Source organism: Polyodon spathula, chromosome 3 (genome assembly GCF_017654505.1).
Source record: "Polyodon spathula isolate WHYD16114869_AA chromosome 3, ASM1765450v1, whole genome shotgun sequence".
Lineage (NCBI taxonomy): Eukaryota > Metazoa > Chordata > Actinopteri > Acipenseriformes > Polyodontidae > Polyodon > Polyodon spathula.
In genome coordinates, this window is record NC_054536.1 from 58,546,599 (window position 1) to 58,573,995 (window position 27,397).

The window sequence follows — 27,397 nt, forward strand, 5'->3', positions numbered from 1 at the left end:
AGCTTATATGAGAAGGTAGGTGGTGAGCAGTTTCAGCAAAGGCGGGTCTTACCTGGCAGGTTACAGCCTATCAACGTAGGCCTCTGACAGTTCTGTTGCCAAATTCGGCTCTAAGCTCGTCCCTCCTGGAACCCTGCGCTGCTCGCTACTAGTGAAACAATTCAACTAAAAGGAAAGTTCACCTGCAGCCATCTGCAAGCAGCATAAAGTTCGAGTTTAGATTAAAAACTTGCAGACAGGTCGCACGGTGGTAGATCGGACCAAAACAAAAAGCGTTTGCCGGTATTCATTGGGCTTTTTGGTGACCTTGTTTGTGCGCGCAGTGATCTTACCGGTGGTTGGCTGTGAAGAAGCGGCAAACAAAAAAAGAAGAATTACCTGTAGCTCGGGTTCTGCCTTATCCCCCAGTTCGTCCATACACCTTTACCTGCACAGACTTGAAAGTCCAGTTTCACAAGCGACAGAACAAGAGAGAGGGAAAAGGGGGAGTTTGTGGGATCAAGTATGTCACAGGATACGGACAAGTAAGTGATCATACTTGTTTGGGCTCGGCTGCACCAGGCATTAGGATTGCTTTTGGACCATGTTTTAGATTTTCTTCTCTTACTTAATGACTATAAAACATAAACATGCGATATTTGTTTTTTAATATATATATATATAATGTATATGACACACACACGCATGTATTATGTGGAGTGTGAATTGTGACAGATGTTTACCTGTTTCTATTTATTCGATCCACGTTTTGATAAGAACTTTTTAGCTGAAAATTAAAATTGCTGAATTGATAGGTCAATGTCAGTAGTTTTTTTTTTATTTTTATTTTTTTTAATTAATTTGATTTCATATTGTTTCTGTTAACTTTTCTACACAGTGGAGGCTATAATATAATTTATAACGATTAGAAAATTATATATATATTAATATATATATATATATATATATATAATGGGTATATATGTTTATAATAATAATACCCACATTGTTTATGTAAAATAAAATAAATCGAAATATTTAACACGTGCATTTAGTAGGCTAATGCTAACACAAAATGTGAGTCGGGGAGTCCAACCGTCAACACCGACTGCTTTTATTGGAGTGTCCTTTTCATGGGTTCCATAAGAAGAGGGAAACATGGGTAAACTTTAAAGCCAACCGTGACCAGCAGCATACTACCCAGACCGGGCACTTAATTAATGACAAATGTCATGGGCCAATGAAATACTTAAAAAATAATTGCCTCCCATAATTTAAAAAAAAAAAAAAAAAAAATGATCATCTGTATTTGTAAATTTATTTATTTTTTTAAATTGCTGGACTAGCCCTGAAGGATTCATTAATTTCAACTTAAATGACACATATCATATGTTATTGGGTTCGTCTTGCTGTCTTCTACAAAAAAAGTAAGTTTTAAGACAATTGGGCACTTGATCTGGTTTTTACCCACTCCTTTTAAAATCCCTTGCCTGCCTGACATTTAATTTCAAAATACAATTTAAGATGCACAACATTTACACACTGTAGTGCTTGTTGAAACTGTGTTGGTTCCAGCCTTAACTTGTTTTAGCAATTGGGGACGTCTTTATCTGATTTAAAAACGAAACAAAAAAACAGTCTATGGTACTATGAGGTAGGCTAGGTATAAATGATCATCTGCGTGGTGGAAATTAGGGAAATCCCGACAATTGTCAAATCAAAAACTGAGGAGAATTTTGTGAATTCAGTTCACATCATACAGGCAGTGTGTTAATTGCACAGTAATTATGTATTTTCAAATTTCAGTTTTTTTTTTTTTGTGGGAAAATAAAAACACAAAGCTTATGGTGACTTTCACCAAAATGTGCATTTTTTTAATTATAAATGAAAACACATAAAAATACATATTTTCATTTCTTCAATTTCAGAAAACATTCCAAAAATGTAATTCATAAGCATTATGTGTACCTGTATGAACCTGCGTTTCTTCATGCTTTAAGAAATATCCATTTATTTCTTTAATTGTAAATGACTCATTAAACTTACTTGGAAGTATGATCGTTAATCTAATCAAGATTCTGCTGGTGAAGTTAAAGGGAATAGAATCTTTACCTGACATTAAACTCAAATACAGTACAAAGGTAGGTGCGATCAGATTTAAAACATGTGTAACACTGAATGCAGTGGAAAAATTTTAAAGGGAAGTCAAAATCTCCCTAAAATGAACACACAGTTTGAGGTCGGATGTGTGACATGTGAGGACCATTTTGTCCTGACCCATGCCAAATGATCTTCAAATACAACACAGTGACACTGTACTTAGGAAACGGGACAGCTGCAATTAAGAATATATATATATATATATATATAATATATATATATATATATATATATATATATATAAATCATATTTTTGACATAAAGTGGAAGTAAGGCTTACATTGCATAGCAATCAGATCCATTCCTGGTTTTACTGTGAGTTTAATAAGGCACATCTGAGCTTGTTACCTGTACACCGTGGCTACTCAAGCACATATTAACACCTGAAATGGGGGAAAGTGCTTTGTTGGTAAAGGTGGGGTCTGCTACTGGTTTGGCTTAGGGTGAGGCACTGATATTGTTACGATATCCCTATTGTATTGTCCATTCAGTTTTTGTAAGGGTAGTATTCTATCATCTTTTGATACAGCCTTGATTGCAAGGGACCTCACCATGGTTCTCTGTGAGGCTTGTCTAATCTGGCTTCAACATGACAGGTTGTGTCAGACTCAATCTCTGTAAGTAAACAACAGACGAGGAACGTTCTGAAAAGACGAGGCTTGTAGCTAGTAGAGGTTTGAGGTACAGGGTTATGAGGTGTATATCATCCATAACTTTAATAGCTCAGTGATACATTCTGATGTAAAACTAAGCCATCTGATGGTAAACTAAGTCAAGGTGTTTTTGTTACCAGAGAACAGAGAAACCTTAACACAGGGTGAATGACAGTACTATATATATATATATATATATATATATATATATATATATATATTATATATATATATATATATATATATATATATATATATATATATATATATATTTTCAATTGGTTGTTTTCTGGTTTAATAAAGAAAGAAACAGGCAAGCTAACATGCAGAAACTGCTCTTCCTCTGTGCAGCAGCAAGAGGCTGGTGGTGGTGGTACCAAACGAGACCTCATTCCACTCCCGGCGGGCCTACACGAGCGAGGATGAAGCCTGGAAATCTTATCTGGAAAACCCCCTGACGGCAGCCACCAAGGCCATGATGAGCATCAACGGAGACGAGGACAGCGCGGCAGCTCTGGGGCTCCTCTACGATTACTACAAGGTAGGCTTCAGCACTTTAGTACTGGGTGTTTATTTAGACAGGGCTCTGTATTTGTTCTGCCTGACAGTTTCCTCACATTGTACTTTGATTTGCTATGAAAATAAAACTATGTGTAATATTTTTGCTCTTTTGTTTTGGGGGGAGGTGGGTGCGTGGCTGGGTGATGAATTGAGGAAATAAATGTGTAACTACATTATTCAAATTACCTTCCCCTATTTCACTTCCCCCAACCCCTTAACTTCCTTAGTTGCCCGGCAAGAACCTGGCAAAAATGATAGCAAGTAATCCGTGCAAAGCCTCCAACATATAACCAGACCAAGATTTATATAGATTAATGATGTTTGTTCCGGTGTTTGTAAGGGAATATTTTGCATTATTGCAAATGGGTGACTTGGGGGTCATGCATTGGATACATCTGAAGTGAATGATTCCAGAGGCAAGTTGACTAGTGTTCTTCCCTCTGTCGCTTCACTGTGTAAACCAAATAAATAATGTGATTCAGTGTTGGTTTTTTTAGGTTCCCAAAGAAAAGAGACTTTTGCCTTTAAACAAAGTGACTGAAATTCAAGATGACCATGAGAAAAGGTAAGCTTGTTGACTATACAGTATATTATCGTGCTGCCTGGACAGAAAGCGACTGAGTAATTCAATTATTACAATTATTCCTTTTCTTTTAAATAGATTCACAGTACTAACTTGGGAGCTTAACCACAGTCTTCACTGCAACACCGTTACACATTATTATTCTTCAAAATATCCCCCTATATCTGCAGTGCCTTGGTATGTTGCACTTAATATAGGAAAGCATCTCCTAATCTTCATTGCGTCACCTCATCATCACTAAAACATATTGTGGTACTGTGGCAGGGCAGAGCCCTGTCTGTAAATATTGTTGTGTGGTGATTTGGTGGTGGTTGGCAGGGATGGGGTTAATTTCCTATCCCTGCCAAAATACATGTGAGAATGTGGCTGGAGCTAATTGAGTAATTGATAATTAGGCTCCAGCCACATGCTATAAAAAAGGGGGAAAATATGTTTGTTTGTTGGAGGTGAGTTTTTCTGTGTTGCTAAATTTGTTTTGTGTGTCAAAGTTCAATGAAGGCTCTGCCCAGCCTGAACAGTTTTTGTTTGACCTTTTATTTTTGGCTGTGTGAGCAGTGTTTTGTTTGACTTTTTGATTTATTTTTGTTGATTAAAACAGCGCAGCAGCGCTTTAACTGCAGTTATACTGTCTCCAAGTCTCTAGGGGGCGCTATCCCACTCACACTGCATGTGACAGGATAGCCGGGAGGACAGAGACTCGGAGACAGTAAAACTGCAGTTAAAGCGCTGCTGCGCTGTTTTAATCAACAAAAATAAAAGGTCAAACAAAAACTGTTCAGGCTGGGCAGAGCCTTCACTGAACTTTGTAACACAAAACAAATTTAGCAACAGAAACACTCACCCCAAAACACCTCCACCAAACAAAATAATTTCCCCCTTTTTTATAGCATGTGGCTGGAGCCTAATTATCAATTATTCAATTAGCTCCAGCCACATTCTCACATGTATTGATTTCATCCCATCCCTGCCAACCACCACCAAATCACCACACAACAATATTTACAGGCAGGGCCCTGCTACACACAATATAAACTTCTAGAACACTTTTTCAAGAAGCTCACAGCACTGAGAAAATGCTCAAAAATCCTACAAAACAGATACAAATTTGTAAGTTTTTTTAGTAGGAGCTGTCTGGGTGAAAACGATGGGCAGAATGACATGGCTGCAATTGACAACCGAGTCCAAGTGCTGAAGTCCCTCCCGGTGAACCTGTCCCTGAACTCTGAGCACATAGAGTCTTCCAAAAGGGAGCACTACAGCACGCACCCCCAGGAGGGCACCCCTTCGGCCGCGGGCAAGGAGGGGGTCTACACCCCTGTGTTCATGGTCCCCGGTGTGCACTACAGCCGCGGGGACAGTGAGGAGCAGCCTAGGGTCATCTTCGAGCCCAGCCCCTACGAGGTGCCCTCCATCCATCACTCCAGCTACCTAAAGGATGACCAGCGCAGTACGCCAGACAGCACTTATGACGAGTCCTTCAAAGAAGAGCCAGAGGTACGTTATATGGAATAAACCGTGGATTAAGTGTCACCATTGAAATTGTCAGGTGTGTGTGTAACATATCAGCATGCTACTGTCAGTGCTTTACACTTCACTGCCGTGTAAACCGTTCCAATAATTAACTGACTGTGCGTTGTGTGTTTTTTTTTTATTTTTTTTTATTTCTACAGAAGTTTATTATTTAATTTATATTTTCATAAGAAGTTTGCACACGCTAATCACCTACCTCATGTTGAAAGTGGTTCTTTGGAACTTCTTTAAACAGACCTAGTGTATTCTTTAATATAGTGTGCTTAAGGGCTCCCGAGTATAGCTTGGACGTTGCAGGTTTGAGTCCAGACTATTCCATTACCGACCATGGATGGGAGCTCCCAGGGGACGGCACACAAATGGGGGGGGGGGGGGGGTGGGCACCTGCGGGCTTACCTATAAGCTGGTCAGAGCTGTGTTGTTCTCGGACAGCACACACTTTGGAGGACAGCGTGTGTTTTTCTTCGCCCCCTCCCGAGTCAGCGCCGGGGTGGTAATGGTGAACTGAGCCTAAAAATAATTGGACATTCTAAATTGGGAGAAAATAATTAAAGTAATTGGTGACGACTACATTAAAATAAAATAATAAATCAGAAATACAGTATGCTTATAAAAAATGTTTTCCTTGTGAACAGAAATACCGCCCGTCATCTTTGGGGCCTGACGAATTCCTCTATGACCCACCAGGAGCGTAAGTAACTTATATCGCCGGCATTCCACAGAAACACTGCTAGCACAGCCTTTTCTAAACTTGGGTTTCCATCTTTTACCAACTATAAATGAACACAAAGCAGCCTGGAACAGATAGACCAATTAAATTTGATCGCGGGTTGGATAATGGAAAATAAATTATTTTGCACATAACATGGAAAGTGTCTAGTGTGTCTAGCCTGGAAAGTGTCTAGTGCTTAGCAAACATTTTCTGGTGGGATAATGACCACTGAACTTGCAATTTCTTTGTCTGGGGTGATCCCTAATTATATATATATATATATATATATATATATATATATATATATATATATATGTGTTGTGTGTGTGTGTGTGTGTGTGTGTGTGTGTGTGTGTATGTGTATATATATATATATATATATATATATATATATATATTTTTTTTTTTTTAATATTTATTTCCTCAGAGAAACTTTCCAGTACATGTTAGAAGCCACCAAATCTCTAAAACAGAAGCAAGGGGAGGGGCCGATGACCTATTTAAACAAAGGACAGTTCTACGCCGTGACGCTGAGCGAGACGGGCGCCAATAAATGCCTTCGACATCCCATCAGCAAAGTCAGGGTAAGTTACCTCGGGAATGGGGGTGGATCTAAAAGTCGGTACTCTCGAATTTCTAAACCTGATATACTGAGTGGTGTTTTTATGCAAATACATTTTGATGTGTATAAAAATGAATATTGTTACATGCAGCCAAATTACCTGTAAAAGAGAGGATTTGAGGAGCAGTAATATAACTGAGTAACCTCTTCACAGAGTGTCATCATGGTGGTATTCAGTGAAGATAAGAACCGAGATGAACAGCTGAAGTACTGGAAATACTGGCACTCACGGCAGCACACAGCAAAGCAGAGGGTCCTTGATATCGGTAAGTATCTGCTGCTCAGCTATGTCACGAGTTTGACAGGTCTTTTAAAGTGAAAAAAGTATTCATGTCACCGTGTCAGATGCTTGACTCAACCAAGTGCCATTTTTTTGTTTTGCATTGAGAATGCTTTGCTAACAATGGAGAAAATCTGAATGTGCCTGAATGAATGTAGTTAATATTGCATGCAAACCACTCCTTAAACTATCACTGTGCGAGTAATACATTAAATCACTTTTTTATTGATATTGCGTAATGCAAGTTTTATTTACATTTATAGTGATTGTCATTATATTCTGCGTTAATATAATGTGATATTGAGGAATCTAGGAACTTGCAGATGAGAGTTGAAAATGTCAAGTTGTTAACAAGATATCATTTTGATGTGTCCCTGTGTCTTCAAAACTGTCACTGTTCTTATATTTTTACCAACTGGTTTTCGCAGTGAAAGTTTTTGGATTAGTACAGGGTTCCCATGTCAATTTACAGCTACTGTCATTGAACCAGAGAGTGGTTTCTTGATGAACACATTTTTTCTGTATAAATTCTAAAACAAGTTGCAGCACATGTTTGTGTGTAACACAACCAGTATAGGTGAATCCAAATGTAAAAAATATGCAACTTGTACAGACACAAGCAAGGAATGCACCTATTGTCCACCCCTTCACAGTGGCTTGTGATGCAATTTTCAGGTGTCTGTGAAAAGAAATCTTGTAATTCTGTAAGGATTTCTAAAACACGCAATGAAATGCAAGCAGAGGTTCCCATGACTAGATACAGCTCCTTCACACAGGTTAGGACAAACCAAAAAAAAAAAAAACTTAAAAAAAAAAAAAAAAAAAAAAAAGAAAAGCCAGCATATACTGAAACGTGAGCATGCTGTAGTCCCCATGCTGTAGTCAACGTGCCTGGGATATTTAACATACAATAAATAATACAAATAACATGTTTTTTTAATCTTACTTCAAGAAATCACCACTTGAGCAGGGTTCAACATTATATTTACAGTTCTTTTTTTTTTTTTTTTTTAAATAATAATTATTTTTACTATTTATTTATTTAATCATGTAACTTTGAGCCAGATGTAAACATGGAAGTTTTTAATGTATTAGAAGAAGAAGCCAACATCTTTGCTGTAAACTGGTGTAAAATCAGACCAATTATATTGCCTTTAAGAAATGCCAAACTATATTTGTCATAAAAGGGACAAGCACTTTTATATGCTCTCTAGTGCTTTATTTTTGTGCATAATTAATAATAAATCTTTATCATGTGAGTGATTGACAAATTGCTTTTTTGTAAGTACCTCATTTTTGTTTCTCACCAAGTCTACTGTCTGTGCCTTGAGCTATTCCAGGTGCATTGTTCTACATGCCCAGGCACAGCGCTACCTTTCAGAACACAGGCAACTATACCTTTGTGTTGAGCCACAGCCAGGCATCAAAACACAGCAGATACATGCTGGACATTCCTGATAGGTGTTGTTCCATCCTTTTGTGTACCGTTTGTCATTTCCACCCCATCTTTCTTCAACTTTCAATACTGTAGACCTGTGTAAAGGTAACTATTAAAAAAGGACACCAATGTTATTGCATTGGAGTGAAGGAGCATTGTATAGTTCTAGCTCTCTGTGATCGCCTGTCAGTAGCAAGCATAAACCTATAAAGCTGTGTTACGAAGACACAGGGCTCACTTGTTAACTAAACAACTCAATTATTTAATTTATATTTTATTAGTTGATACTAGATGGGTAGTTTTCCTTATCTGAATGAATAGTTCTGCAGAATGAGGCATGCATGTTTGCAGAACCAGATAAGCTTTATCTTGAGATAAAACTTGTCTGTTGATTACTGTTATCCAAAACAGTTTTGCTTCCAGTTTTAAAAGCATGTGTCACTTGGACAGGGATTAAACTTGATGACTACAGCCCTTTTTACGCTGGCATGATTTACCTGGGTCAGAACTTGGTGTCATGTGGGTCAGGCATGTCATTTCACACTACTTTTGATAAAGCAGGCTTGACCTGGGTGACAGACACAAGTGCTCAATACGCATATCAGTGCCCCGGAAGCAGCTTGTTATGGACACTTCCATCCAAGCTTCTCTGGATTGAACCGCTAGCCCAAATTTTGATTAGATCGAACGTCATTCCTGCTGCCGTTTGGATAATGGTGTGTCCATCTCAAGCAACAAAAATATGGCTAAACGGAATATGGCTAAACGGAAATCAAAGCGTGTAGACCCACATCCTGAGGTGGGTCGCTGGGACCTGGGTCAACCCGGGTACGACCCATGTATGTGGTTTCACTCTATGCAGGATTGTGACCCGGGTAGCAGTGCCAATGTGAAAGGAGCGTACAATGACCCTTTAACAGGGATTGTGAATGCACCTGATACACAAACCACAGTAAATCCCCCCCACCCCCCCCCCCCCCCCCCCCCCCCCCATAAAAAAAAGTTTGATTCACAATAATGCATTTAACAAATAGCAATGATGAAAGTTTTGTTTTGTTGTTGTTGTTGAGATGTTTTCATGCACACATTTAAAGTTTGTTTTAAAAGAAAGACTACCTTTTGGTATGAAGAGCCCCTTCTTTGTAAAATGGGCATGTGTTTTGCCAGTGCAAATAGGTATCTGTTTGTCTCAATTGGGGAGGATTAATCAGCATTGACTGAAGTTGACTGTGGTGTTCCACAGGGTTCTATTTTTGGTCCCTTGCTACTTTCAATATATATGCTACCATTGGGTGACATTATCCAAAGACATGGAGTGAACTTCCACTGCTGTGCGGATGATACCCAGCTGTACCTGTCTTTAAAGCCAGGAAATAATTCTGCTGGGGTGTTACTTGCTGCTTGCCTCGCAGATATTAAATGCTAGATGTCTCAGAATTTTTTAATGTTAAGTTCAAATAAAATGGAGGTTATGCTTGTGGGCACTCGGAATCAACTAAATAATGTGGGATAGCATGAGTTTGACCCTAGCAGTCTCTTATTAAATATTTCCTTATCCGATGCTGAGAGACTAATGCATGCCTTTGTTTCATCTAGAATTGATTACTGTAATGCACTCCTCTCTGACATCCTAAAAAGTGTGGTGTCCCGCCTACAGCTCATTCAGAGTACCGCCGCTAGAATTCTGACTAGGAAAGATCAACATATTACCCCTGTTCTAGCCTCCTTACACTGGCTCCCTCTACAACATAGAATTGATTTTAAGATTTTACGATTAATCTGTAAAGCCCTGCATGGATTAGCACCTAGCTATTTACAGTAGCTACTGACTGCGTATCATCCGAATCGCACTCTTAGAGGAAGCTGGACTGCTGGTTATTCCTAGCGTCAATAAAACTAACACAGGAGGTAGGGATTTTTCTTTTAAAATTCCTAAACTATGGAATTCTCTCCCTTTGTTCGTCAGGGAAGCTGGGACAGTTACAATATTTAAGTCAAGACTGAAAACATACATTTACAAAATGGCATTTTTATCTTGGTGGGTTTTAATGCACTGTACCTTATTTGCTACTTTTTAAATCGAGAGACTAAAATGTAAAACTGATTTCCTGCTTAAATTGATTTTGATTTTAAGGTCTGCACTGAAACATTAAGTATTCTCGCCTAGTGTTCTTAATACCACCAGCTAAGGTGTTCCCAGCTGCCTCAGGAATTGGTGCTTTTTTAAAAACATTTTTTACCGTTTTTAAAATGTCCTTTTTGTCATACAATATGCAGTCTCAGGCAGTTTTAGAATGTAAATCATAACTTCACAATATAACTGCAACTGTGTTTTCCATCTTCTCTCTGCAGCTGATTACAAAGAAAGTTTTAACACCATTGGGAATATTGAAGAAATCGCTTACAATGCAGTCTCCTTCACCTGGGATGTGAATGAGGAAGCAAAGGTAAGGCTAACGTCAATTATAAACGGATTCTGTTCTTAGAATTTTATTTTAAACCTTAAAAAAATTAGTTTGTACTAGTGACCCGAGTAGATATCCAGACTACCACTAAACTATGAACTTTCTTCCTCTCTTTGCTTAGAACTTAGCTGTCACACATCACCACAATAGCCTGCAGTGTTGAGTTAAAGCTACAAATGCTGGGCTGTACTTAAGCCCTGATGGATTGGTTGGTGTTCAGTCTCAATGTTTAATGATGGTTCTGCAACTACACCCTGGAGAGTAATTCAGTTCCATCTCTTAGATAAATATTTGTATGTTGGATTTGCTACCTGACTTAATGGTGGCCATTTGCAAAGTCATGGAACACAGGATAGAACAGAAAACGGAATTGGCAGAAATGTAGCATGATGACAGTTGACTTTTAAGTACTTGCACTGGAGACAATAGCTTTACCGGATCTACACACCTTTAAGAAACTACTTTAAATTACATATGTTGACATAGCCTTTTTGAATATGGTGGTGTGGTAAGGATGGCTTGTGGGTGACGTCAGACCAGGAAATACAGACACACACACAGTACTAAGGGTGAAGCGCTGATGCGCATGTTTAATAATTAAATAAATAAAAGGTTTGAACTAAACACAAACAAAATGGCACGGTGGCCAAAACAAACTGAGACAAAAACCAAACAAGTGTCATGCTAGCGTAAAACCAGCACAGGTAGCAATTGTTATTTATCTTATTATTCATCCTAACACACTCAACCCCGTTCAGCCAATGCTGCAGGTTTTTATATAGATGTGGCTGTCCTCAAACTGGCAATCAATTAGCCACTGTGAAGACAGCCACATTCTACACAAGTATTTCTGGCAGAGAAGGTTTTTAACTCCTTCCCTGCCAAACAAAACATCAATAAATAATAACTTGTTTTATTAACACACATACATTTAAATAATAACAATAAAACAGTGTTTAAAATAAACGCAAAATAGTACATTTTAAATTATAATAATATAAATAAACACACCCCTGGGTTACCCTGTCACAGGTGGTTTACATTTTTTTAATATTAGGAATGGGTAGCTTGTTATTAAGTGGGCACGGCAGCTATGGTTGGTACAATGACCATCTGAAAGCATTGCTATCACCACAACACTTGGGTATTGACAATGTTATCAGCAGTTTTTGTGATAATGATTAAAGCCACCACGAGCATTGAATGGTTCCTGCCAACTCTTTTTTTAATTACAGAGCAGAAACAACTGCAGGTATGTTAATATAGTAATCACTGCTCAGTCGTTTTTGTCTGTCTAGTAAGTGGACAAATATGCAAAGTTTATGTGAATCTAGATCCTCTGTAGGGTACACAAACACCATTTTCTATGGGTTTTAAGGTTATTGCCGTTTTCAATGGCACCAGTATTTTTAAATCTCACGAAGTAAAAGTATATGCAGAGTACAACCACAACTAAACATTGTGTGCTGTACAGATGCTTTTTCCCCACAGTGCGCGTTTCTTTTCTCAAAGTGAGGGGGTATGCCACCCACCCCCCACCCCACACACTTTTTTTAAAAGTGGTGTTGGGGGTGGGAATATGCCCCCTGGCTCCAGACCCCCTGGCCCTGTTTACCCACAACCTTTATTGTCCATTTTGGCTGGTTGGCTTAACACTTATTAAAGATGTTTAGTTGTTTCAGTCTCCATTAACTACTGCGACATATGTCTTCAGAAAGCATGACTAAATGGTATTGCTACATATTTACATCAGTGTCTGTACTGTCTTGGAGGCAGGTATTAAATAATGGGGGTCAAAGGTTACATGAAAACATGTTCTGACAGCACCTATTGCTAGGTGACGGTTCCAGCTGAATTGACTTCATTGGTAACGGAGGATGGATATTTTACTTAGGCTGGCTTGTGTTAACAGTCCCAGTTCTTTTAAAGACTTTTCAAAGCACAGCACTGTTTAACACTTGATCTGTCCTTTGTCTACTGCCATGGTTGCTGGTTAAAAAGCCAATATGAACTAAGAGCAAAGAACATAGACACTGTTTTGTATGCACTGTGCAAGTGAAGGTTCCTCTACGTGTGCCTGAAAAATGACACCAACTTTATGGATCTGATGAATATCATGAATGTCAGTGTTTTATGATGCTTTACTAGAGAAGCCCTCCAGTTTATAGAGTGTTTAAAAGGGACCAAGAACAAAGTACACAGAAAGAGTACTTGGAACTGCAAATACAGGTCAAAAAAGAAGTTAGAAAGGTCAAGAGAACGTTAGAAATGAACATTGCCAAGGAGGGCTAAAACCAATTCCAAAAAGTTTTTCCAATATTATGAAAGCAATAGAACATTCAAGGAGGAAGTAAAATGCCTAAGATACAAATGGCAAAATCACAGATGAATGATTACTTTTCACAAGTTTTTACAAAGGAGGATACGGACACCATGCCTCACATGTCAACCTGTTCCTATCCAGTTTTAAATAACTTTAGCATAACCGAGGCAGAAGTGTTAAAGGGACTAGGAGCTCTTAAAATAAACAAATCCCCTGGGTGGGATGCGATCTTCCCAATAGTACTCAAAGAAATTAAAGAAGTTATTTACAAACCGCTAACCAAGATCATGCAACAGTTTCTTTAGACGGGTTGTACTGACAAAACAAACCAGGTAACTGCAAACCAATAAGCCTGACTGCTATTATATGTGAACTTATGGAAACTTTAATAAGATCTAAAATGGAAAATTACCCATATGGTAACAGTATCCTGGAAGACAACCAGCATGGTTTTAGAAAAGTTAGATCATGTCCAACTAACCTGCTTGATTTTTTTTTTTTTTTTTTTTTTTTTTTGAGGATGCAATATCGACAATGGATAATTGCAAAGCATATGACATGGTTTATATAGATTTCCAGAAAGCTTTTGACAAAGTCTCGCATAAAAGATTACTTCTCAAAACTGAACGGGAGTGGTTAACATGTAAAACACAGAAAGTACTGATTAGAGGAGAAACCTCAAAATGAAGCGAGGTAACCAGTGGAGTACCACAGAGATCAGTACTAGGTCCTCTGCTCTTCCTAATCTACATTAATGACTTATATTCTGGTGTAGTAAGCAAACTTGTTAAATTTGCAGACGACACAAAAATAGGAGGAGTGGCAAACACTGTTGCAGCAGCAAAGGTCATTCAAAATGATCGAGACAGCATTCAGAACTGGGCAGACGCATGGCAAATTACATTTAATATAGAAAAGTTTAAGGTACTGCATGAAGGCAATAAAAATGTCCATTGTAAATACCATATGGGAGATACTGAAATTGAAGAAGGAACCTATGAAAAAGATCAAGGAGTTTACGTTGACTCAGAAATGTCTTCATCTAGACAATGTGGGGAAGCTATAAAAAAGGCCAACACAATGCTTGGATATATAGTAAAAAATGTTGAATTTAAATCAAGGGAAGTAATGTTCAAAATGTACAATGCATTAGTAAGACAACATCTAGAATATTGTGTTCAGTTCTGGTCACCTCGCTACAAAAAGGATATTGCTGCTCTAGAAACAGTGCGAAGAAAAACGACCAGAATTATTCCAGGTTATAAAGGCATCTCATGCAGACAGGCTAAAATAATTTTATCTATTCAGTCTTGAAAAAAGAAGACTTTGTGGCTATCTGATTCAGGCATTCAAAATTCTAAAAGGTATTGACAATGTGGACCCAGGGGACTTTTTCGACCTGAAAAAAGAAACAAGAATCAAGGGTCACAAATGGAAATTAGGTAAAGGGGCATTCAGAACAGAAAGTAGGAGGCCCTTTTTTATACAGAGAATTGTGAGCGTTAGGAATCAACTCCCCAATAATGTTGTTGAAGCCGACACCCTGGGGTTTAATATACCCCGGGGTATATTAAAAATACAAAACCGAAAGATCATAATTGGATATACCCCCCTGAGTTAATACTTGGTGGAGGCACCTTTGGCAGCAATTACAGCTGTGAGTCTGTTGGGATAGGTCACTACCAACTTTGCACACCTAGATTTGACAATATTTGACCATTCTTCTTTACAAAACTGTTCAAGCACTCTCAAGTTCCTTGGGGAGCGTTTATGGACAGCAATCTTCATGCCACAAATTTTCGATTGGATTTAGGTTGGGGCTCTGACTGGGCCACTCAAGGACATTTACCGTTTTGTTCCTTAGCCACTCCAGTTTAGCTTTGGCTGTGAGCTTTGGGTCATTGTCATGCTGAAAAGTGAACTTCTGTCCCAGTTTCAGCTTTCTTGCAGTGGGCAGCAGGTTTTCCTCAAGGACTTCTCTGTACTTTGCTCCATTCACTTTCCCTTCTACCTTGACAAGTGCTTCAGTCCCTGCCGATGAGAAACATCCCCATAACATGATTCTGCCACCACCATGCTTCACAGTAGGTATGGCGTTCTTTGGGTGATGCCCTCTGTTGGGTTTGTGCCAAACATAACGCTTTGCATTTAGGCCAAAAAGTTTGATTTTAGTTTCGTCAGACCGCATAAAATTTTGCCACATGGCTACAGAATCTCCTGAGTGTTTTTTTGCATACTTCAAACAAGATTCAAGGTGGGTTTTCTTGAGTAATGGCTTCCTTCAATACCACCCTATTGTTGTCACATGCACACTTTGACCAGTCTTGGCCATAAAAGCCTGTAGCTCTTGCAAAGTTGCCATTGGCCTCTTGGTAGCCTCTCAGATCAGTCTCCTTCTTGCGCGATCATCCAGTTTAGAGGGACGGCGTGATCTAGGCAGGGTCTTGGTGGTGCCATACACCTTCCACTTCTTAATAATAGTCTTGACCGTGCTCCAAGGGGTATTCCAGGCCTTTGATATTTTTTTATACCTGCCCCCTGATCTGTGCCTTTCAACAACTATGTCCCAGAGTTCTTTTGAAAGCGCCTTGGTGCTCATGGTTGAGTCTTTGCAATGCACTACCAGCAGAGAGAACCTACAAGAACTGCTGAATTTATCCTGAAATCATGTGAATCACTACAATTTAGCACAAGCGGAGGCCACTTAACTTGGTGTGTGGTTTTGAAGGTGATTGGTTACACCTGAGCTAATTTAGGATTGCTATTACAAGGGGGTGGACACTTATCCAACCAAGCTATTTCAGTTTTTATTTTTAATTCATTTTCTACTTCGAAGTTGTGGGGTAGGATGTGTAGATATATGAAAAAAAACAGGCTATAAGGCAACAAAAGGTGAACATTTTGAAAGGTGTAGACTTTCTGTAGGCACTGTATGTAGCAGGTAGAAGTAACAAGTACTTATTTGAACAAGGCTCTCTGGTCAGGTCGGTCTTAAAAGGAAAAATGGTGCTGATATGTGTGAGCGCAGTCCTCTTGTACCCTCAGGGGAGGGGCAGGACTGCACCACAGGCTTGCTGAGCAGCTTATCTTATTCAGGTTTCGGGTCTCTACAAGGTAAATACCCATATGGTAATGGGTACATTTCGTACTTTAAAGGGAAGACCATGTTTTTAGTTAGAGTGGCTTGCGAAAGTATTGACCCCCCTTGGCATTTTTCCTATTTTGTTGCCTTACAACCTGGAATTAAAATTGATTTTTTGGGGGTTTGTATCATTTGATTTACACAACATGCCTACCACTTTGAAGATGCAAAATATTTTTTATTGTGAAACAAACAAGAAATAAGACAAAAAAAAACAGAAAACTTGAGCGTGCATAAGTATTCACCCCCCAAAGTCAATAGTTTGTAGAGCCACCTTTTGCAGCAATTACAGCTGCAAGTCTCTTGGGGTATGTATCTATAAGCTTGGCACATCTAGCCACTGGGATTTTTGCCCATTCTTCAAGGCAAAACTGCTCTAGCTCCTTCAAGTTGGATGGGTTCCGCTGGTGAACAGCAATCTTTAAGTCATACCACAGATTCTCAATTGGATTGAGGTCTGGGTTTTGACTAGGCCATTCCAAGACATTTAAATGTTTCCCCTTAAACCACTCGAGTGTTGCTTTAGCATTATGCTTAGGGTCATTGTCCTGCTGGAAGGTGAACCTCCGTCCCAGTCTCAAATCTCTGGAAGACTGAAACAGGTTTCCCTCAAGAATTTCCCTGTATTTAGCGCCATCCATCATTCCTTCAATTCTGACCAGTTTCCCAGTCCCTGCCGATGAAAAACATCCCCACAGCATGATGCTGCCACCACCATGCTTCACTGTGGGGATGGTGTTCTCGGGGTGATGAGAGGTGTTGGGTTTGCGCCAGACATAGCATTTTCCTTGATGACCAAAAAGCTCAATTTTAGTCTCATCTGACCAGAGTACCTGCCCACATGCCTTTTGGCGAACACCAAACATGTTTGCTTATTTTTTTCTTTAAGCAATGGCTTTTTTCTGGCCACTCTTCCGTAAAGCCCAGCTCTGTGGAGTGTACGGCTTAAAGTGGTCCTATGGACAGATACTCCAATCTCCGCTGTGGAGCTTTGCAGCTCCTTCAGGGTTATCTTTGGTCTCTTTGTTGCCTCTCTGATTAATGCCCTCCTTGCCTGGTCCGTGAGTTTTGGTGGGCGGCCCTCTCTTGCCAGGTTTGTTGTGGTGCCATATTCTTTCCATTTTTTAATAATGGCTTTAATGGTGCTCCGTGGGATGTTCAAAGTTACGGATATTTTTTTATAACCCAACCCTGATCTGTACTTCTCCACAACTTTGTCCCTGACCTGTTTGGAGAGCTCCTTGGTCTTAATGGTGCCGCTTGCTTGGTGGTGCCCCTTGCTTAGTGGTGTTGCAGACTCTGGGGCCTTTCAGAACAGGTGTATATATACTGAGATCATGTGACACTTAGATTGCACACAGGTGGACTTTATTTAACTAATTATGTGACTTCTGAAGGTAATTGGTTGCACCAGATTTATTTAGAGGCTTAATAGCAAAGGGGGTCAATACATATGCACGCACCACTTTTCCGTTATTTATTTTTTAGAATTTTTTTAAACCAGTTATTTTTTCCATTTCACTTCACCAATTTGGACTATTTTGTGTATCTCCATTACATAAAATCCAAATAAAAAATCCATTTTAATTCCAGGTTGTAAGGCAACAAAATAGGAAAAATGCCAAAGGAGGGGTCTGTACTTTCGCAAGCCACTGTAAATGCAGTGGTGACTGTCAAGCTAGATTTCTGACACTGGTGTGAAAGCAGCTGGTTTCTGTTTAATGGGAATATGTTTCCCGGCCAGACTCACACACAACAAATCAAATGGGAAGGGCTGTATAGTAAAGGTATTTCATAGATGCTTGGAGATTTCAAAGAAGTGCAGTGAAATTATTATGAATATGATATTGTCTATTCTAGAGATTGGTGGCTTATTTAAAAATAACTGGATTTCACAACACTTGGGGGCGTGGAGGACTGTAGTACAAATAAAGGTCGTAAGCCAGAGGTTTTATACAGTATTGGTTGCTTGATGCATGTGTTCACTGGCTTGTCCTGACAAGTCCTGTTGTAACCTAAAGGTGCGTGACACAAGACAAAAGAATGCCACACCATGGCCCTGTCTCTTTTCTCAGGAAGCAGCCTTGGGACGTAATGCTGAATTCAAATCTAGTAGACAAGGCAAAAGCATATAATCTGTAGGGTTTAAACGAAGACACCAGACCATGGGTGGGGGAGGGGGGAGTGGCAGCAAATCAGATATGTGTTGAGGCTGCTAATGTATTTTATAATATATATATTAAAAAAAACCAACAAGATTTAAAAAGAAGAAAAGCAGCATATGTTCACACGTGCACGCCATACAGTTACAGCACATGCAAATGCAGGTAAATGTTTACAAGGGACTTGGAAGGATTCTGAACTTGCACAAAGTAAAGAAGCAGGAAAATGTCATGTTTGGTCTCTGCTCACCTGGGCAGGAGTGCACAATGTTGAAAATAACTCCCCTAAGAGACTTGTTGAAACGGCAGCCCAGTGTAAAGTGAAACATGTACAATTTTGTTCTTAAAAGTGCCACCTCCTGTCTCAACCAGATTTTCTGCCAGTCCTTTCCCAGTGAGGCCATTTGAAATTAGAGTAAAGGGGCATCAGGGGGGAATACTGTTGAAAAGGTGTCAAGTGTCTTTTTGACCAACATTTGCTTTGAAAGCTGAGCATTCAGGTGCCATTTTGATCATTTTAATTAAACCACTCCCTTTGTTTAATTTGTCTGCAGAGCCTAAGTCAGCCTATTGATATAGCCGTGAGATTGTGCATCAATGTGGACCAAATTTGCCCTGGATTATGCTGATTTAAACATAGTGCAACCACTTTTTGTGACTCCTCTCTCTCTCTCTCTGTCATAATGTTTGCTTCAGTGATCCAAGAAATCCTGTATTTTGTATTGAGGTATATATAGTTTTAAGAAAAGCAAACCAACCTTTATATCAGCAGTGAACCACAAATGTAATACTTCAAAGCTACATGCACATTGTTGTAAACTAAGGTTTGTGAAGCTTTACCTTGTTAACTGTTTTAAGTTTAGCAGTAAAAGGGAGTCGCCTGGAACTACCCTAGATGGGATTGTGCAGTTAACGCACTTGAATAACCCTGAGTGTTTACTAAATAAAGTGTCCTTCTGCTTTCACACCCATTTCCTTGTTGAAACTCCTGGAAATGCCCTCAAGTAATGTTTGATACTCTGGCACAGTCAGCAAGGAATAACCAATATCCTCAGCTCTCCAAATGTTTAATAAGTTCTGTCATTTACCTTTTTAAAGGAAACAACAGAGGAGCACTTTTACCTGAACTAGAACGGTGTGAAAGATTCTTTTTTTAGTATCTTTTTACAATGGCTTCCTTTTTTTAAATTACAGATTGTCAAGTCATTTTGTGTACATAATTTAAGTAACAGAGCTTTTGGCAGTTGGTACGAGACTGACCCCTGGTGGTGTTTCCACCTAGTTGCCTTGCTCTGTCACCTTTCCATTTGAGCTTGTGTGGAAATGACGTCTTTCCTATGTGTATTTACTCTTTATGAATTTATTGGTGAGACCAAATGGGCTCTGATTTTTATTTCCTTCGTGTTATGTTTTTATTTATTTATTTATTTATTTATTAAATCTTCCAGATCTTCATCACAGCAAACTGCCTGAGCACGGATTTCTCCTCTCAGAAGGGCGTCAAGGGCCTGCCGCTGATGATCCAGATCGATACTTACAGCTACAACAACCGCAGCAACAAACCCATCCACAGGGCCTACTCCCAGATCAAAGTGTTCTGTGACAAGGTGGGGCTCAGGCAGGGGGGGGGACACCAAGCCTAGTAGTGTCAGACTTTGCACAGCATAGTCCCATTGCCTAAAGACAACCCACGCCTCAGTAAAATAAATCTGGTCATAGTGTTGCTTTGTGTTGACAAGAAAGTTGACTATATGTGTTTTAATATTACCAAGTGCAGCTTCAAATTCCATTGTATGATGTTTGTATTCATTGTATTATTGAATGTAATTACTCAAATACTCAGAAGCTGTATTTGTTTGTTTTTTGTAATAAGTTAATACTGTTTGAATAATTGCAATACAAATCACTCTGAATTATTGCAGTATTTTTTTTATTTTTTTATTTTAAGTGTAAATGCATTATGTAATGTGATCTTGGGTAATTGCATATCGGTATTGGTTCATTTGAAAGTAAACCATTGAAAACATCCTCATCCCTGTGTCCTAGATTAGATTCGGTAATAGCTTGTTTGGGTCCCGGGTATGTGCCCATGTGATGTGTGAGCTGGGTGTAAATCGGAATGTAGACAGCCCCTCAATTTCCTCTTTGAATTAACTCCTAGGGAGCAGAGAGGAAAATCAGAGATGAAGAAAGGAAACAGAACCGTAAAAAGACAAAAGGCCAGAGTGCTTCTTCCCAGTCCAGCTGTGAGTGTCACTATTCTTACTTTTTTATGATTTTATTGATACAAACTAATTTTCTTTACAATTAAAACCACATTTTTTGTATCTCCCTTTTTAATTTCTGTTTTCAAAATATTATTAATAATGATGTTGGCAGTTTTGTGTATTTGACACACTTTGGGATCCTTATACAAATGCATTTTATTGTCACTTTTTTGCTTTGAATTGTACCGTGCTTTGAGATACTTTTTATATGAAAGGCGCTATACAACTAGAATTGTATTTTATTAGAATGCATATCTGTATCGGGTCGTGATGCCTGCCAGCCCTGCACCACTTTGAGTTTCCAGTAACCTCTTTGTATCGTTGTACTTCCACGAACATACAATGGAGGATGTAGAACGACTTTCCACGGGATGAATTACAGTACTTTTAAACTGAAGCAGTTAGATGGTGTTGAGGCAGCTGCTTTCTTTTTTGATAAGGTTCTGTAATTTAATTCCATTTCTGAACAACCCTTTGACCTGCAACATAACGATAAGATGACTTTGTGGCAAAATAAAAAAAAATGACAAAAAACTCCAGAGCATTAAAGATGCTATAATGTATCTAATAACATGGCTTTGTTTGTTTGCTTGTTTTCTTCTTTGTCTTCTGTTAGCAAAAGACGCAAACTTGCCTGCATTACCGGCCCAGAAGAGAGGGGATACCGCCTACTTCAAAACCATGACGGATCTCGATTCGCAGCCTGTTCTCTTTATACCTGATGTGCACTTTGGGAATTTGCAGAGAACAGGACAGGTAAGAGTAATAGTGTATTAGGGTAATGTAGAAATTATACCAAGCCAGCAAAAAGGCAAAGATAAAACTGATTTGAGCCAGACTGTAGGTCTGTTTATATAGTGGGAAGAAGTTCTCATGATTGATCATGTCAAATTCTAATGATCTTGTTTTCTCATTTTAGGTGTTTGCTTTCAACACAGAAGGGATGGAGAGAGACGGGTATGTTTTAATCGGATCATTTTCAGCCACACACATTAGAATGTACCAAACACTACGTGCTAAATCCAGTTCTATGGAACAGTGGGGTGGGTTGGGGAGAGAAGTTTCAGAAATTCTTTTTTTTAATTGCAGTGCACATCTTAACCTAAATATATGAACTTAAATTAAATCTTACTGCTGACACCTCCTGGCATGTCAGGAACATGATTTCAGGATAAATGGCGCTATGTTTCTGACTGGTGCCTTTTAAGCTTGCATATTAGTAGATGAAGTATGCTGCATGTGGTGATATACAGTATGTTGCTTGCTATGTGGTGTGCACAAATGCAGGAGAAAGATATACAAGAATATATTATCCAATTACAAATAATAATCACTCACATTGCCTTGCTTTGACTTGTTTTTTTTGAGGGAGGATGGAAAAAAAGTAAAAAAAAAAAAAAAAAAAAAAAAATATTCACAAGAAATTTGTTTTTTCTTATTTACAGCAGCGTACTGGTGAAAAGAATGTTCCGGCCTTCTGAAGAGGACTACAGCCCCTCACCACCTAAACAGATAAAAGAAGAAGTAAACAAACGAGGTAGCTGCTCATGCTATAACTTATTTTATTACTGTTCTGAACTCTGCTGTGTGGTTGTTATTCAGGAATGCATTCCTGGAACCTCTAAACAAGGTTATTGGTAAATTGTAGACAACAGTTTTAAAGTACTATTTGCCATAATTAGAGACTCCCTCGTGCCCCCTACAGGTGTTCACATTACAAACTCTCTGTCAGTGACATCTGTGTTGTAAGACTATTAGAGAGGACCAATGATTGTATGCTATGCAGAGTTAGAAAATTAACATGCGAAACACTGAATACCAAAACAAAAAAAAGGGAGTTGGCTTATACAAATAGTACTACAATTACAATTACTACTACAACAATGCACTACAATTGTCCTTACAGTGAGTAAAACAAGCACACAATGTGTTGTACTTGCAATCAATTGTAAAGTACACAAGTTTAAAGTAAGAAATTGTCCAACGTTGTCTGCTTTTTACGATGTACCACCTCCCGCTTTAAATCTATCTCAATTTTGCGTACAGCTTCGAAGCCAGTTTCAAAGACACGATTCAGGCATATTGTGCAGAAAATGTCCACAGCACGTAACTGTTCTTGGAGTGAAGACTGTGGCTATTCAACCTGTGGGTGCTTCGCAGCTACGACTGCCTCAGGAAGTGCATCAGTGAGCTCACCTGCTGTCTCCACCTGACTGTCAAACCCTAAAATGGCCTCAATTTACTGATTGCTGTCAGGTTGTCAGGAACAGCAATGTCAGTGTGTTGTAAAAGCTGCATGAAATCATGCAAGTGCACTCTGTAGCACTTGCAACTAGTAATAAAGTTGTCAGTAAACGGTGTGCAGTTGCTAATATCAGAATTCCCATAACATTAAAGTCTATGGGACAGGATTGCTTCCTTGGAAAATGGTGTTAATAACTGAAAGTTGTCTTCATCAGGGTTGCTAATAACCAGCATCTACTGTATGTGTGTGTCCTATATATATATATATATATATATATATATATATATATATATATATATATATATATATATATATATATATATATATATATATATATATACGTACAGTGCCTTGCAAAAGTATTCAGACCCCTGACCAATTCTCTCATATTACTGAATTACAAATGGTACATCGAAATTTCGTTCTGTTTAATATTTTACTTTTAAACACTGAAACTCAAAATCAATTATTGTAAGGTGACATTGGTTTTATGTTGGGAAATATTTTTTAAGAAAAATAAAAAACTGAAATATCTTGCTTGCAAAGTATTCAACCCCTGTGCTGTGGAAGCTCCCAGTTTGCACCGATGAAAGAAATTGCCCTAACGAGGACACAGTTACCTTACCATTCACCTTTCAGCAGGACAATGATCCCAAGCACAAGGCCAAAGCAACATTGGAGTGGCTCAAGAACAAAAAGGTGAATGTCCTACAGTAGCCCAGTCAAAGTCCTGATCTCAATCCCATGGAGAATCTGTGGCACTATTTAAAAATTGTGGTCCACAAGCGTCGTCCAACCAACCTGAACAACCTGGAGCAAATCTGCCAAGAAGAATGGGCCAAAATCACTTTGACACTGTGCAAATATGGTACATTCTTACCCCAAAAGACTTATAGCTGTTATTGCAGCGAAAGGTGGCTCTACCAAATATTAATGTGTGGGGGTTGAATACTTATGCAAGCAAGATGTTTCAGTTTTTTATTTTTCTTACAAATATTTCCCAACATAAAACCAATGTCCCCTTACAATAATTGATTTTGAGTTTCAGTGTTTTAAAAAAAAAATATCGAACTGAACTAAATTTCGATGTACCATTTGTAATTCAGTAATATGAGAGAATTGGTCAGGGGTCTGAATACTTTTGCAAGGCACTGTATGTATATATACAGTTCGATTTTTTTATACAGTTCATTTTTTTTTTTTTTTTAAAACACTGAAACTCAAAATCAATTTTATATATATAAAAAAAAATAACATTCTTACCTTACTGCAGTTAAAGCAGCGTGAATAGGGCCTGTGATGTATAAATGCCAAGATACAATAACCCTTTGAGCCTAATAACCACGTTTTTTAAGGCCTGGCTTCTGTCCCTCCAGTGCTTCTCTATGTACGCAAGGAATCGGATGAAGTGTTTGACGCTCTGATGCTCAAATCACCGACTGTGAAGGGGCTGATGGATGCGGTAAGTGCATTGTCGTCTTCGCGTTGTTCAATATGCTGAGGGATCTTAAATGGTGCTTTCCAAAATTGTCTGGCCTGATGAAACAATTAACTTCAAGAACATGAACATTTCAGTTAATTTGATCGCTGTGGGCCCTGTTGACAAAGCAGCAACCTATATGTTATTTTAGTCTGCTTTGATGGATTAAGCACATTTTGATGTCATCAAATATTTACTGTTAAAGAATCCATCAACTATATAGAATAGAACTTCAAAACTTTGTGAATAGGGCCGCTTGGCTCAGAACGAGGGGATTTTTTTACCAAGCTGCTTTGTTACTGCAGGTGTCTGAAAAGTATGGAGTTCCCATTGAGAAGATGATAAAAATGTACAAGAAAAGCAAAAAAGGGTAAGAATCCTACAACATATACTTGAGGTAAAAAATGTAAAGGAAGTGTATGGTGCCTGATGATAGTGTTAATCTTTCATGTGAACTCAAACTCATTTCAGCATTAGAGACACTGAGAAAGACCACTGTGTTTTTATAGTTATGGATGTTCCTGATACAACACAAGTTCCACTGTTGGTGGCAGGCAGCCAGGTTGAATAGCCTTTATGACAGGGGCCTCCCACCCTGGTCCTGGAGAGCTCCAATCCTGCAGGTTTTCTAGGTGTCTTTATGTCATCAATGGCTAAAGATCTGGAACACCTGTTAATCGTGACTAATTAAGCCAATAATTGGTGCAATTAACTAACCAAGAACTCTGTTGAAACGAAAAGCAGCAGTCCCAGTACCTCTCCAGGACTGGGGTTGAAGACCCCTGCTTTATGAGAACAACTGGTTATCAGAAAGTACTTATGTGAATTGTGTTTGCCAGTTAATGATGGAATGGCTTTGGTCTTCTACTTACAGATTAGTTTAGATGATGATGTTTGTTTTCCTCAAAGTTATTCATAATGTTTTCATCTTCTATTTCTTTTTTTATGTAAAGTATTTTGGTAAACATGGATGACAACATCATTGAGCACTACTCCAACGAAGACACTTTTGTAATGCATATTGAGAACATTGGCGATGCCTACAAAATCACGTTGACAGAAATCTAATGAGACTCCGGGTTTGCTGACTGAAAACCTGAAGCTATCCGATTCTCACAAGATAATATGAGGGAGGGAGAAGAAGATGCCTGCAGATTAAGCGACTGGGAAAGACCTGTTATTGATGCACTGAGACTGAGTTGGTTTGTCAAGTGGACAGATTTTGTAAATAAACTTTGCGTGACCAGTGTGGTGTTACTGCATTGTCTATCATCCATATTGTGCATGAAGAAGGAATGATATTGTAAAATATAGACAATGGTTCAAATTTTTAATAAGTGGATAAACACTGTTTCAATCTTCCTAGAAGGTGGTACTTCATTTCTGACTGTCTCATTGGTACAAATTCTAGTATGCTGTTAATGCTAGTGCAGACTTCTTTTTTTGTACCACTGGACAGTAATTATATAAAACCCTGTGGACTAAAGTAGGTTTGGCTCCTGTTACACAGTCACCATTCTTCTGTTGAGCCTAGTGGTAGCAGAACATTACTGAGAGAGACACATTTGGCCTGCTGCTCTTGCCAAGAAGTGACATAGTTAAAATAGGTTTTGTTGAAATATTGTTTCACCCACATGTGATTCAGCATGATTCTTAAGTGAGACACCCAAATCTTTTCCCAAGTTTTGCAGTTTGGACAGAGATTAGTGATGTGGTGCCTTCTCCATGCAAGCCTGAGGTTGGAGGAGAGGTGGGCTGTTGTCTTTTGTATGTAATTGCCTTCCTGTCTCCATCTTTGTGAATCTGAATTGTGGGGGAGATCTAGTAACTTCTTTCCAGTATGGGTTACCGCTGTCTGGTATAAGCACCAGCTCTGCTTACCGTCCCAGATTATCATTCACCTTACCAGTAATCAGCACAATGGGCGAGATTTTCTTAGCCATTTACTCTAAATTGTCATTTGTGCGATTTCTTTCTACTAGTAGAAATGCACCTAATACCGTTACCAACCCACAAATAAATAAGACATGTCGTTTAAGGGCTTGTTATGAGTCTAAAATAGTTTATTATTTAAGAAATGCAATTTATGGTTTTTTTTTTTCTTTCGCACAAAAAATGTGCTGTTGTCGTTTTGGAGTAATTCGCTTTTGAGAGTTTTGCCCAAGCATTTCTTTTGTCAATCCTGTGGGACTCTTTGTTTGGAATCTTGTTAAATACCTCTTAAGACTTCCCAGTGTAGCACGATAAGGACTATTTTTTATTATTTTTATTTTTTATTAAAATATATTTCTTACGTAACTATAGTGTTTTGTTATATAAATTTTAATAATGTGCAATAATATATTTGATATATTTGGCATATTTACTGCCATTATACATTCCCTGGGATGAGTTTTTTTCCTAAAACATTATTTTTACGTAGTGTCTTCAACACATAAAATACCTTTTGTATCTTTTTTTATTACAATTTTTATTATTTTGTTCTTTTTTTTTGTAAACAAAAAAAAAAAAACACAGGTTGTAAACCTGTGATGTCTGCAAGTCATACTTATGGATCCTCAGCCTGTTGCAGCTACAATTAAGAACCTACTGAGCAGCATAATTCATGTTTCAATATTTTAATTTAAAACTGCCATATCCAGAATATGACAAATCTTTATCAGTCAGTTTGGCAAAGTGTCTAGATATAAGAATACATTTGGAGGATGGATCTCTCTCTTCTTAGAAAAGAGATCTCTATCTCTTTATAAATTATATATATGATATATATATATATATATATATATATATATATA

The 27,397-nt window shown here is 38.4% G+C and overlaps 1 protein-coding gene across 5 annotated transcripts; it reads left to right on the forward strand.

Annotated features, from left to right (window-relative positions):
- The first annotated feature begins 112 nt into the window (after positions 1-112).
- On the forward strand, positions 113-27,318 carry LOC121313245 (grainyhead-like protein 2 homolog). 5 transcript variants are annotated; one of them, XM_041245579.1, is made up of 16 exons: positions 114-524; positions 3,144-3,333; positions 3,851-3,918; positions 5,058-5,430; positions 6,102-6,157; positions 6,606-6,762; positions 6,955-7,066; positions 10,871-10,965; positions 20,059-20,217; positions 20,772-20,856; positions 21,494-21,633; positions 21,797-21,834; positions 22,323-22,414; positions 24,478-24,584; positions 24,908-24,972; positions 25,556-27,318. In XM_041245579.1, exons 1-16 carry the CDS (start codon positions 505-507, stop codon positions 25,668-25,670), a joined length of 1,872 nt encoding a protein of 623 aa, XP_041101513.1. In that variant the 5' UTR covers positions 114-504; the 3' UTR covers positions 25,671-27,318. The 5 variants fall into 5 exon arrangements, with proteins under 5 accessions (XP_041101516.1, XP_041101513.1, XP_041101515.1 ...); XM_041245581.1 differs by having other exon boundaries at positions 24,499-24,584; XM_041245580.1 differs by having other exon boundaries at positions 5,061-5,430.
- The last annotated feature ends 79 nt before the right edge of the window (positions 27,319-27,397 follow it).